We start from the raw sequence: 14,772 nt of genomic DNA, 5'->3' as shown, positions 1-14,772 counted from the left end.
TGAAATTTCAAGAGGTTGCTTGGGTCGCTCTGGAGCCCAAGGAGTAAGACAAACCACTACAAGAGGGCAATAGCTGTCTGGCCTGTTCTAGGATGCATCAATGAATCATTTGGTATCGTGCTATGAACCTTTTCAGATTCCCAACTGTCCACTAAGGAAAATCTAGGGTTGCCAGATCTGGGTTGGGAAATACCTGGAGACTTTGGGGTGGAGCTGGGAGTGGGCAGGATTTGTGGCAGAGAGGGAATTCGGTAGAGTATAATGCTATGAAGTCCATCCTCCAAAGCAATCACTTTCTTCGGGGGAATGGATTTGTTTCACCTGGAACAATATATATTGTTGACAAACTATAAAACCAGGGGATCCCCAGGTCACACTTGGGGATTGGCATCCCTTGGAAAGCCCACCTGTGAATGAATGTTACATGGAAACAATAATGAAATATCCAGTGTGCAGATGCAGTCCTGACCAAGCATCCGGTGCTTGTTCTTCTAAATGTGAGACAGAAGCCCATTAAAATCTTGGTGTGGGGTTTCATAATAGCTATTGATGGCCTTCCTGACAGGTCTACAGGCAATGATCCTCTTGGCAGATTGCCTATGCAGACGTCAGTTGGGGTACGGAACAGATGAGAGAGTGACAAAAGCTTTATTTATGGAACTAACAAACTGGATAGGAATGAGAAATGATAAACCTAGCTGCCTTACTAGCAGACAGACAGAAAGTCAGCATGGTGTAGTGGTTAAGAGTGGCAGCCTCTAATCTGGAGAATCGGGTTTGTTTCCCCACTCCTCCACCTGCAGCCAGCTGGGTGACCTTGCCCTGATCACAGGCTGTTCTTACAGAGCAGTTCTGTTATAGCTCTCTCTGCCCTGCCTACCTTACAGGGTTTCTGTTGTGGGGAGAGGAAAGGAAGGTGATTGTGAGCTGCTTTGTGACTCTGTCAGATAGTGAAAAGCAGGGTATGAAAACTAGTTCCTCTTCATTCTAGAAACTAAGCCTAACCATAGCATTCTATTGACAGACAAGCCCCTCCTCACAGTCCCCATATAGAATCTTCTTTCATCTTCTTCACAACACTATAGTCCAACAAATCCAACACAGTTGGTGATTTGCTCAAGTCAATGACCTTAAGCAAACTAGCTCTGCACCAATTTAGCACTACGACAATGGCACAACCACCACCACAAAACAGTTGTGCACTCATGTAGAAGCGACCAATTCACTCGGTCTGTCTAGAAGAGCCATAGCAAAGTAGAACATGCAAACCAAATCCAAAACATATCTGATATTGCCCCTTTAGGCCTAGCTTCACCTGTGCCCTTTTAAATGTAACTGCAACTGTCCAGTAAGACTGAAAAATGTTGACCATTTATAGAAGCTTTGTAGCATTGTTGAATCACAATGCTGCAAAGGTTCTATAAAGGTTTCATGAACCATACTGCTGAGCAATGCAGCAAGGCCTAGCAGTGCAATATCATTGTGTGTGGGTTTTTTTTTCCTTTCAAGATAGTCACCTGCTGAAAAATTCCTCAGTTGTTCCATAATCTGAAAAGTTATGATGCATAAGGACACAGTTGATCGCACCTGCTCCCTAAATGACCATGTTCTATTAAGATACTGGTATGCCCATTTCTTGATCAACATAGAACAAAACCCACAATGTTCTAGCAATACAGTATTTCCATACGACTGGCTCTGCTCTAGAGAAAAGGGACTAGAACATCTACAGACCTCATTTTACTTACAATCACATTTGTTATCAGAAAAAATTAACTTTGTTCATCATAGAAAGTTGTATGACTGAAATAATCTACTGTACAAATTGTTTACTATGACGTACAATATTAAAAAGAAAGTTGTGTAAATGTAGCATGAAACTGTCCATACATAAAAAGGTATTGTCCCAGTTATTTTAAAAGAATTTTCCAGAGAAAAACCTGCAAAATTATTTCAAATGCTTATATCCCACCCATTTATTTATTCGTGTAAAATATGTGTATTGAGCTTCAACAGTAATTTCATGAGTTACCTGCATTTGGTTGATTACAGTCTTAAAAGTTCACTCCACAAGGGCCACAATTATAGCAAGGCATTTGACATGGTTATGGAGGTACAGCACACTACAAAATACTCAGTATTTTAGTTTTAGTTTTCATTCTGCTCATTCTCCAAGGAGCTCAGAGCACAGCTGCCTTGCCCATTCTCAAAATAATGTTGTGTGGTGAAGTTAGGCTGAGAGAACACAACTTGAACTAAAGTCACTCTGTGAGCTTCGTGGAATTGTGTGGATTTGAACAGCCATCTTCTCTGTCTCAGCTCCAAATTTTAACACTGGCTTCCTGACCTGAATATATTCTCAACAGACAGAAATGTATCGATTCAGGGTATAACTGAACAATACACCTGTGTGGTGGGATGAGGGGCAGATTCTGTGACAATTATGGTGATGGACAGTGGAGATGGGAACTGATATACTTCACAGAATAGAGAGGGGATTTTTTTCCCCACCCAAAGGTAAAGCATGTCATCCCTTTGATGTGTAGAAGCCTTTTGATTGGAGAGACTATGTTCTGGCAGAGTTGAGCCCCAGAGCCTGGCACCCAGATTGGCTAATGTCCTACAAGCCCATGTGGGATGGGTTCAAAAAGAAAACTGTCCATTAGATGAAATCAAGGTAGATGGGAACAGGTAAGGTGCGGTCAGGCTGGTGCTCTCTGTATCCACCAGCAGACAGCTTGCCACAGAGGCTGGATCAGAGATTCAATGACTGTAAAGTAGCCAGTATACTTTCTTTCATGTTCATTACTTAGCTATATCCTGAACTGTACTGTAGCTACTCACTGAATTTGTGCTTTGTAGCAACTAAGTAGTTTAACTAATGAGCCTTGCTCAATTCCTTACTGATGGCCAAAATTGCTTATCAGTGCTACTGTAAAAAAATAATCTTTGGTGTTGTGTCTTTAGGTGTGAGGGGCAGTTCCTGAAACCTGGCGGGCTGTCAGAGACGAGTCCCAACATCCTGTAGTTGAAGTTGGAGAGGGCAAAATAGACATGTTCCTGCCCCAGCTTCCTATCAGGGCTGCAAGCTAGCAAAAGGATCTTGCTGGAGAAAGTGCTGCAGGCTTCTAGAGCCTGACACATGTGAGGTGACAGGTCTGTGATCAGATTCACAGATGTACATTGGGGGGGGGAACTGACCATTCAAAGTATTTTTTGGCTCTGTGTTAGAGTGTTGTGAGGGAGAAGAAGGAGCTTCTCCACTTTCACTAAAGGAAAGGGTTGAGGGCTTTTTGCCCTTTTCCTCTTGGAAGGACCTGTAGGGCAAGAAAAAGAAAGAATCCCCCCCCCCCCATCACTGGTTCTTCTGGTAAAAGAAGGGTAGGACAGAAATAGAGGCTCCTTCTCAAATGCAGCACCAGGACCGTTTACGCACTGGGAACTTCAGTGGCTTCAGTGTGCAGGAGCACAAATTGGGGGCGGATGAGGCACACTGGGCCAAATGCTCCCCCGTATGATTACAGGAAGAAGTAGGGCAACCTGTCACAATGAAAACTCCAGCCTGCAGCCCGGCATAAACATCCAGTGTGTAAACGGTCCAGGTGAATATGTGATTTTCAAGGGGAGCACTCTGATTATCATCTACCTGTGAGTCTGATCACCACTTGTGTCGGGTATACCATGTTGTTACACCTTCATATACTTTTTTCCCTCAAGAAAGGGTATTATTGAGGAATGTCATACTATATAAATCCTTTTCAAAATTACTTTGTGCAACTGGAAATAAGTTAGTACATATAGGGAGTCTAAAATTCAACCTGTGAATGGAGATTCTACAAATTGGTTGTAGTTGTAAATGATTTCCGTATGTCATTGAGTCCTAAAATTCTGAAAAAGAGACCCCCAATAAAGCCTCCCCCCACCTGGGTAAATAATATAAGAATATTGTTTTGATAAATGAAGAAGAAAAAACACAACTCCGATGTCCGGAGAGGTTATTATTTCCTGGAGATGACAACACAAAATGGAGTCTTAAATGTATTTACAAAATAGTGTGGTTGGAAAGAGCAGACAGCTGTGTAACACATTGTACAAAATTTCATCTTTCTTTCATCTTTCTAATGACCTTATTCTAGCAGTGCAATCCCCAAGCTAAATTCTTCTCTGGTTTTGCTGGTTTCCAAGATACTTCCAAGAACAGTATGCAAGAATCTGAAAGCCAATGTGCAAGGATATGTCAGCCAAATAAATAGATAATACCTGATAAATAACCCATCTGAGAATTAAGTTACTAAGCACTGTTTTTGCAAATTGATGCAAACATCAAATTTTCAATAGATAATGATGTGATTCACTAATATTTAGAACTGCTTTGCTACGTTATTATTTTTTCCCTACCCAAATGCCTCTTAACTGCTCAGAAATGGCACAGGAAGGAACTGCTATAGTCTGTATTGTAATTTTACAACTGCCTTGTTATTCCCATGGCAGGAGAATGATTGTTTATGTATATTTGAACGATCCATCTGTAACAGATAAGGGTACACCCCATCGCTGGTTTTTTTAGTGTGAGAAATACTCATGTTTATAAACTCTTTTTTTCTGGGTCTGAAAAGGGGGGGGGAGATTCACATTAAACATACCTTGATAAGGAGCACTAAATCCACGATATCGGTGGTTGCTGTCTGTTACAAAATGAAGTCGGAGCCAGTTTTTGTTGCTGATAATTGGAGGAGGTATATTCATTCCAGACAACCTGATTGAGAAAATGGGGGGAAAATGTTGAAAGGGTTAGAAAATTGTGTCCATATCCTACCATCTCCACCTGTCAATAGTAACACAATTGTCTATGTGTTTCTTTGTATATACAGGTTTATGTACATATGAGTTTAAATACATACACTTTTATATTACCCAGGGTTGGAAACTTAAAATAAAATAAAAATGTCCCTAGATAGAACTAAGAGGCTGAACCTTCTGAGTCAAAATGAAAAACCAAAAATGATCTAATGTCAGGTAGAAATAATAATAACAACAACAACAACAGCAGCAGCTTATTATTAATTATTAAATATCAATTATTAATTATTGATTATTGATTATCGTTATTATTTAATTTATTACCCACTACTTCCAAACTGACTCGTGGCAGGTTACAAACGTCCAATTAAAACCTCCATTAAAACCCCATTAAAAGAGGCACAAAATACATAAAATACAATCAACCAGACAACATGGTAGAACACCATCCCGCACCCGCCCCAACCTCTAGAGCAGGGGTAGTCAACCTGTGGTCCTCCAAATGTTCATGGACTACAATTCCCATGAGCCCCTGCCAGCATGGCTACTGGTCTAGTACCATAACAATAAGGGCTTGACTTGACTTGACTACCCCTGCTCTAGAGGGAAGAGGAAGGAGAATTTTTGTTTGGCTCAGGAGATGAAACCAACTCTAATGTCACTCACATAATGTGATGGTGGAAATGCCATCAAAACCCAGCTGACTTATGGTGACCCTGTGGGGTTTGCAAGGCAATAAATGTTCAGAGATGGTTTGCCATTGCCTGCCTCTACATCATCTTAATTTTCTGAGATCTGATGACATCAGGCTAGGCTGAGGCTATCCAGATTAGCCCCTCCCCCCCATATGACAAAATTACTTCTGGTAATAATCATGAAGTAAAACAAATAATAATAATGGCCAGAAAAGAAGTGCAGAAATTAATTAAAAAAAAATAACTTTGTTTATATAATCATGCCACTTTAAAAAAAAATCAAATTCAAACATGGTATTCCATCACAAGAACTAGCATGATATAGTGGATAGAGTGCCGGAGTAGGATTGAATCCTTGACTTGTGTTCGGAGCAAGTACTTGGGAGGGCTTCTGTCCTCCATTTTGAAGCCCAAAGTTTTACCATACAAATATCTACAAGTCATTTTTGAGAACTAGGTTTCTGCCTTCGTACTAACATTAGTCAAAATATCACAAAACAGTGATTGCAAGCTTCACCAGACTGAATGCTAACAAGCACATTACCCCCCACCCGCACCCTGAAGGTGTCCCCATCCCCCGTAATTCCCAAAGGATTAAAGTCAAACCAGAGAATCTTGGCAATAGAAAATGAAAGGAGACATTTTGCAAGCCTAGCAGAACCAGAATCAAAGAATCACAGAATCATAGAGTTGGAACGGGCCATATAGGCCATCTAGTCCAACCCCCTGCTCAACGCAGGATCAGCCCTAAGCATCCTAAAGCATCCAGGAAAAGTGTGTATCCAACCTTTGCTTGAAGACTGCCAGTGAGGGGGAGCTCACCACCTCCTTAGGCAGCCTATTCCACTGCTGAACTACTCTGACTGTGAACATTTTTTTCCTGATATCTAGCCTATATCGCTGTAGTCTAAACCCATTACTGTGCATCCTTTCCTCTGCAGCCAACAGGAACAGCATCCTGCCCTCCTCCAAGTGACAACCTTTCAAATACTTAAAGAGAGCTATCATGTCCCCTCTCAACCTCCTTTTCTCCAGGCTGAACATTCCCAAGTCCCTCAACCTATCTTCATAGGGCTTGGTCCCTTGGCCCCAGATCATCCTCGTCACTCTCCTCTGTACCCTTTCAATTTTATCTACGTCCTTCTTGAAGTGAGGCCTCCAGAACTGCACACAGTACTCCAGGTATGGTCTGACCAGTGCCGTATACAATGGGACTATGACTTCTTGTGAGTATCTACATAGTACTCAGCAGTACCAGTGCAGTCACAGAGTACACAATAGAACACACAGTCACTGTGGCAATGCCAGTTCAACAGGACTGATATCAAGCACAGAATCACAGTGCAAGCAAAGGGAGGGGGTTGATAGCCCAGCAGAACCACAGTCAAAGTGGGAATGTGGTTGGAAACCCAGCAGTACAGTGCCCAGTACAGTGCCTTCTCTTCAAAATATTTTTTTTGCTATTATACTTCTCTTAAATACATTTGGTCACCAAGCAGGATAGGAATGAGAAGTTCTTGAGATCAAGAATTCAAAATAAGGGGAGGGGACATGGAAAACTAGGTGGAGACAGAAATGCATGGCGAAAGTGTGCGAACGAAGGAGCAAAATTAAGACAGGGAAAGGTCGTTTTACCTTGCTGCAATACCTTAACTACTGCTTTGCTATATCTGGTTGAGCCGGGTGCAAAGAAAGGAAAAGAAAAAGGCTAGACTACTGGGTGAAATGACTGGCAATTACAGTAGCAGCTAACAGCATGCTGGCTCAGTTGTTGTTAAGTGAGTTTGCTTCAGTCTTGGAGAAAGGGAAGTTTAGCCAATCCTAGAGTGCTTTTTTCCCCATTTTGCTATAAGACTTCCCTGCATCCCAAAGAGTTGCAGCCAGAACTTAATGTTTAAAATAAAAGGAAAGACATTTGGCTGGACACAGCATGACACTGTCTTCAAGGTACCCCTTCAAAGGCCTTTCTCAAAGCCTGGGGAAGACCACACCCCTTGCCCTGTTCTTGGAACACCACTGGAGAGGATTCCCATATTTGAAGCAGGGTAACCTTGATTTGAATCCTAGGGCCCTTTTAAGCTCACAGCCACAGTGCTGGTAATTAAAATGCTCAGAACACCGAGGCTTCATACAATACTTAAAACTAGTGTATTAAGAAATATTAACTGAAATTACACATGGTGATTAAAACCAGTGTCGGGAGAGAATAGCAGAAAACATTAGCAGTCCTGTTATTGATGGAAGCTGAGTAGCAAAATGTTCCAAATCACCTCTCCCCCCCCAATGTAACTTTGTACAGCTGCTGTTAAACAATTTTGTGAGCCAATATATATTTTCCCCAATATGTTTTAGAAACTCTTTTGAAGTTGATGCTTAGGCAGTCCACATCTTTATCCGTTTCCTTTTCCATCTGGTGCAGGCAAAGAAGAGATGCATTTAAAGTCTGGGGCAGATGTCACCGTTCTTACAATGAATGAAGAGCCATGTTCCATATTTCGTTTGTACCAAATCAGCAGCAGCCTGGAACAGTTGCCATTAAGTCCTGTTCATTCAACTATGGGACTCTGACAGAAGTGGGCGGTTCTGATTTATGAAGGAGCAGGGTATCCCCCTCCCTTCCCTTTAAAGAACAGCTCCATACAGTACAAGGTTAAAACTCTTAAGCATTTAATATCCATAACAGACTCCCCTGCTGGCTAATCTATCAGGATCTAGGGCTAGCCAAGAAACAAGGACCTGGACAGTCATAGCCTGGTAAACTAAAATACAGGGGGAAAAGAAGTTTACATCTTAGATTTAGGGCAGAACTGCATGTTATGTGTAATTCTGGGATCTTTGTTAGCATTTTTTAAAATACTTTCTTTCCCATCCACTTTTATTTCTTTGGAGAAGGTCTATTGTTATAGAGGAGAGATAGTGGGCATGGTACAACCCAAACTCATCAGATCTCAGAATTTATGTAGGCTGGTTCTCGGAAGGGAGGCTACTAAGAAAGACTATACAGAAGAAGGTGATGGCAAACCACTTCTCATTTGCCTTGAAAGCCCTTAGCTGGGGTCAAAACACATCAGCTGAGACTTCATGGCACCTTACACATGCATACAATGGGGCCAGGACAAGGTCTCAAATGATGAGGGAGGAAGTAGTGGATTCCTTAGGGAAACCCGTCTTTGGGCTGCCCCTGATTTTAACACCTGCAGCTAGGCATCATAAGCCAAACCCTCAACTCCATTCTAAGAAGACACCGTCCAAAGAGTTTGTGTTCTTCTGAGCTCATTGTGAGCACATTTATGAGGGCACTCGGGCACACAAAAAAGTGCTTTGGAGTTCTGTGCCCTCTTAGTTCAGACTATAAACTCTACCATGATCGACAACTCCATGTTTCTATTTAACCACATAGGCATGAGATTACTGTCATCAGAAGCTCTGTTTTAAAAATCCAACAACAGCCTCTTTTCAATGACCCCTTCCCTTCTGTTTTCATTGTGCTTGTAAGACATAGGCCCCAGGCAGGGAAACATTCCCAAGGCTGAGCTCACCCAAGAGACTCCACCGGGAAAGGTGTCATAACTAGAGGCACACTGAAATATCCCTTTCGGCCTGTGAAACTTCTGTATTAATCTGCTATCTTCAGCATGCACTGACAAAATAACATTTGCAGTGATCTCATCCTGCTTTTTGGCTGAAACCTACCGTTCTGCCACCCTCTTAATTCCAGAAAGGAATTGCCAGGTGCATCACTTTCATTCCCCATTCTGGATTGTCACAAAACAGTTCTGCCTCTCCTTCCTCCAACAGGGCTCCCAGCTCCAAATAGGGCTGACTTAAGTCCTGCTCTGTGCGGTTCCTGAAGCCAGCGTGATTTGGCAACTGTTCAGCTCTCTCCTGCTCATTCCACTGCTGGAGTTCCAAACTATGCTATGCCCCCCTTGGAGGCAGGATTGTTTTTGATCATGGCATTGACACAGATAGAAGTTACAGAGTAGTTAATGGGATACTCTCTGTTTGGCCTCACAGTCACTTCAGCCAGTGTTGGCAGTAACCTCTGCAGTGCTGTGACTCATGGGATGCGGCAGGAGATTCTGACTGGCAGGATGAGGTATCCAATCAACGTATATGAGGAGAAAGGAAAAGGCAGGCTGCTGGCCAGCTAAAAGGAGATTCTGCCCAGGGTCTTATAATATGATTGGCTTTGGATCATGGAAGCAAAACAAGATCAGAGTGCTGTCCTCAGCCAGGCTCATAGCTGCAGAGAGACATGGTGGGGAGATCCAGCCTGGGAAGATAGTTTTTAAGTGAGGCAAGGGAGGCGAATTATTCCCTTCTAGAGAAGTCTTCGATTGCATTCTACCACAAGAAGTAGGGGGGCAGGGCCAACTACCTCAGTAATTGAACACTAGCCAACAAAACACTGATGTCATACATTGTGTGCTTTTGCTCTTATATGCAGTGCCTGACAACAAGTAGGAGGATAGCATCCCAGGTAAAAAAAATGAAAAATAAGACCTCAACTTCAGTGTAACAGTAATGTAGGCCTTCAATGTAGTTCTAGGAATCACCATAAACTATGGTAGAACTAGAGCTAGGTCAGGCTCCCTCTCCCATGCTGCACCAACCCTCCCTAGCTATGCCCTAACTTTGGCATGACACGTCTTGTCCCAGCCAAAAATGCCCTCCTGCGAGTCAAGTCCTAGAGCTACCCTGTCACTTCTGGGTACCTCTAGGAATCAGCAGGGACATTATGGTAAGAATTCCTTGTAAGTAAATGATGCCTTATTTTTCTTTTAAATTGGTCTTCCATTACTTGGATACTTGGCAGCCCTAGAGGAATGCCAAACAGGTCTACTAGAAATCCTAGTTGTATGTATTGAGGCTTACTCCTGGGAAAGCCTTATTAACACTATTATCCTGAGCCACATATTCCTGGGGGGATAAATCCATCAATGAGTACTAGGCATGGTGAGTAGAAAGAACCTCCATATGCACAGGCAGCAAATCTATGGATATTAGCACTAGGAAACGGCATCAAGGGAAGGCCTTGGCTTCTATGCAACTGGCAGGGCACTGTGTGAAAAATGATTCTGAACTGGATGGGCCATTAGTCTGATCCAGGAGGGCTTCTTATGTTCCCTGCCAAAAGAAGATGTAGTGGGAAACAAATTCAAATTATAAATATATTTTATACAAAACAAAAAAAGCTTCAGCACCTCAAATGATGGTTTCCTGTTAATCCTGATGGGAGAAAAAGAGCAGCTTCATTTTTAACACGACTAATATCTACTTAAGTATGTCTATCAAGGCAGTTATTCATTATCACTCCTTAGACCTGACAGCTGTGGGTTATGGCGAAGACTGTTCTAATTAAGCACATGCTGATATCTGCAATGTTCTAGCTAAAATCACCCGTTTTTAAAAAATCTGATCTCTGCGGCTCATGATTTGTTTAGGATTATTTCTCTGTAAGTAGTTCTACAAAGTGTCAGGATTTGCAGTGGCTACTGGCATGAAATCTTTGCTCATTCTACCCTTTCTTCTCATGTCAATTTATCTTCTAAGCAAATTATAAAGCTGTTCGCCATTATCATAATGCATTGGCAGGACACCCTTTACTGCGTGCCAGATTCTGTTTGAAGCACAGCAACGGCTTGCATTCCAGAAGATTTTTTAAAAGAAGAAATTTGTATTTATAGATCCAATTCATCATAGCATGAAGAAGAAGAAGAAGAAAACTAGGATAATATGTGTTGGGAACAATGTGCTTCTCTTGTAACACCAATAAGGGAGCCATCTGAGAAAAGGCAGATGGGATAGAACGTTTAACCCTTAAACTACTACTACCAACTCGTCCCTGAAAATGTCTCTGCTAGAGCATTTTTTAAATTCTTTCCCCCAACTGAAGAAAATTAAAAGGAAGCCCTTTCTTTTTTTCTGGGGGGGAGGAAAAATCTGGGAGGGTGGAGGAGAGCCACTGGCAGGGGAGATAACACTGGGCAGGGGAGAAGACAGCCTACCCGCCAATATTCCCATGCCGGTGAGTCATCTCTCCAAACGCAAGCCTGTGAATATGAATCTGCTAAGATACCATGTGGTTCTACCCTCAGTTCTAACACAGATACTCCATAATTAATCTGTATATATGCAGATTGAAATCTATTGCTCATTAATGAGGGGAGAAGTCAGAAGCAGAGACCTATTACGGCAAATCCTCCTCTAATTAGAACATGAAATGAGCTGAAGGAGCCAGAGGATTCTCAAGAAGAAAATGCTACAGATTTTTCTTGTCCTGACAATATTTCTATACGGGCATCAAACTGGGAGATCAACATTTAAATGAATCATTTCTAATGCATCTATAAGAGATTATATTTTGAGAAAATGTAATAGTCCTCGTAATCCAAGCCTATCCTCAAAAATAATATATATTTTAATTGCTGTTGCTTAAAACCTGTTTCAGTGATTGTGTTACCATTTCTGACATCTTGCACATATAAAGTATGCCCCTTATTGTTGAAATAGGCTATTTCCTTAAATTGTTAATTGGAATATAACTGGATGAAGATAAAACATATATGTAGGTATGGCCATGGCACCATGAGCCACCTGTAGGGTAAGATGTGCATGGTAAACAGGGGGGGGGGTGCCAGTAGCCAGGAATGCAAATCCCTTTTTCACCCCAAGAATTCCACTGACATCCTTATCCATAGTTCCTCTATATATTTGCGAAACAGCCTGGGGGATGGGACGTATCCGGCTGTCCAAGTTGGAATAGGGCCAATCAGGATGCAGCAAAGCTACACTTCACTGACTTGTCCCCTCCTGTCCATCTCAGGCTGATATACCTTTAACAGCCTCCTCAACAACCATTCCTGCCCCCAGTTTCTTACATAGTCTATTGGAGTCTACAGACACAACAGGAAGCATGAATACATTCACAAGAAGGTAAATTGTATTTGTTAATTCAGTTATGCCATGCCTTTCTCCCAAACGGGAACCCAAAGTGACTCACACAGTTCTCCTCTCCTCCATTTTATCCTGACAAAAACTTTTGTTAGGTAGGTTAGATCGACAGGCTGTCAAAGTCACCCATCAAGTTTCCTGGCTGAATGAGGTTTTGAACCTGGGTCTCCCAGATCCCAGTCCAACAATAAGGTTATCAACCTCCCAGTGAAGCCCAAAGTTAGAATTTCAAGTGCTTTCCAGACTAAAGAGATTAGTTCTCTGGGAGGAAATAGCAGTTGGAATCCAGGGCATCACCTCTCTGCCTGAACTCCTTCCCTTCCTTCCCCAAACTCCACCATCCCATACCCAGAGATTTCCCAAATGAAAGTTGGCAAACCTATACAATACACAAATCAGGAAAGGAAGAACTCTCTGTTTTTTCCTCGTATTATCTCTGCGCTAGCTCACACATATTGAGACTGCGGTATCAAGTGATATATGAGTCGGCCATCACTGATGTAGCAGAAAAATAAAATAAAATATTTGTAGTAGAATAAACTGAATGTAATGTTACTCCACAATAACCATAGCCAATGTCATTTCACAACAGCCAGTATACAGAAGAAAAATAGTTGGGTTTTATATCCTGCTTTTCACTACCTGAAGGAGTCTCAAAGTGTCTTACAGTCGCCTTCCCTTTCCTCTCCCCACAACAGACATCCTGTGAGGGAGGTGGGGCTGAGACAGCTCTGGCAGTTCTGCTCTGCAAGAAGAGCACTGACAGAACCAAGGCTCTTAACCATTACACCAAGCTAGTAAATGCAATGTCATGTCTCAGTATTCCAATGGAGATAAGTGAAGTTATGTGCATGTATGTTGAATCAAATCTGTGGTGCTACGTACATCACAATTTTTCTTTTATTTTTTTCCGGGGGTGGGGGGGGAGCTCTCTCTATATCATTTTCCCTGATGTAGGCATCCACACATACATCTCATCGACAAAATGGCTGCCAGACTCTGGGTGGGGCCTGAAATTTTCTTGTAATTACAACTGATCTCCAAACTAAAGAAATCTCTTCTCCTGGAGCAAATGACAGCTTTGGAGGAGGGACTCTAGCAAAATACATGACCAAGGTCCCTCCCCTCCCCAAATCCCACCATCCCCAGACTCTGCCCCCAAATCTCCAGGGATTTCCTGGCATAGTTGACACCCCTAAATCCAAATGCACCCTCCAACACACACCAGAAAGGTAAAGAAACTATAGTGATCATACTTAAAGGCATGCATATAAGTCCTAGGAAAGATAAGTAATAAACCTTGCTAGAAAACCACTAACCAGTTGTGGGTTTGAAAGACAAAGATATGAGTCAAATCATGTCACATCATTTCAGAGCAAGGACATCGTGTCGTGCAATGTCAGAGAGACAGCCCAACACTCATCATGTTTTGTAAAATCCATTACTGTTTGCGAGACGAGATGTGAATTTGGTGCACAATACCAAATGAATAAAGCTCTTTCAGAAAGACTGTCTGTAGCCATCAATTGCTAATCCAATTACGGGCACGCCTCTAGTTAAAAAACAGTGACAAAAGTGTATATTATGTAAAAAGAATGTTAGATTACTTCAACAGAGTATGTACGAATGCGAATGTGGACAGTCACTCAAATGCAATTCAGCTGTCGATCTCCAAATTACACACGCACACAAATCCATCTTGTATTGTCTATGTATTTAATTGGGCATTGTGAGCAGGCACACATGCATACACTTGTGCAAAATGGCAAGGTCGCAACAAAGCTTGGAGTCACGTCTACAAGCACTGCCGTAGCGCCTTGCATTCATATTTTATATATACATACAGGTAGAGCTTCTGGTTTTAGGCAACAGCATAGCTGACAGGACAGACAGATACAAGGTTTCGTACACCGAGCAAGTTAAAAACCTGGTCAAGTCTGCGGTGTACCAAACAGGTCTCAAAACATATTTGTATTCTGTGCTGCACAGCCAGTTACCTACTGAAATAAATTATGTATGGTTGGTGATCTGATTTATCAGCCTGCCAGTGTAGTTCAGAAGCAATATAGCAGAAACAAAAAGACTGCCACTGTTTTAAATAGGAAAACAGCATTCAGGAATAAACTTCCTCTTCTAATAACTGAAGAACAACGCAGCCCCGAACGCTGAAGTCAATCCGTCTCAGGCACAGATATAAAAGGCTCGCCTGCCCGTCCTTTCATTTACAGAAGCACCGAGTGGTTGTTATTCCTTGCACATTCTCCACTGCACTTCCCGGGGCTCAGGCTTCGCTTTCATGTCATAAACATGTGTCTAATAG

At 42.1% G+C, this 14,772-nt stretch overlaps 1 protein-coding gene across 8 annotated transcripts in view; it reads right to left on the bottom strand.

Moving 5' to 3' along the window:
- CSMD3 (CUB and Sushi multiple domains 3) overlaps window positions 1-14,772 on the bottom strand; it is a 675,220-nt gene that overhangs the window by 382,316 nt on the left and 278,132 nt on the right. For all 8 annotated transcript variants that reach the window (XM_077351631.1, XM_077351632.1, XM_077351635.1 and 5 more), the window contains exon 6: window positions 4,644-4,756. In XM_077351631.1, coding sequence (XP_077207746.1) covers window positions 4,644-4,756 — 113 coding nt within the window. The remainder of the gene's footprint in view (window positions 1-4,643; window positions 4,757-14,772) is intronic.

The sequence above is a fragment of the Paroedura picta genome, chromosome 9, assembly GCF_049243985.1.
Source record: "Paroedura picta isolate Pp20150507F chromosome 9, Ppicta_v3.0, whole genome shotgun sequence".
Lineage (NCBI taxonomy): Eukaryota > Metazoa > Chordata > Lepidosauria > Squamata > Gekkonidae > Paroedura > Paroedura picta.
Note: the sequence above shows the minus strand (reverse complement) of the source record. Positions and strands in the feature narration are given on the sequence as shown.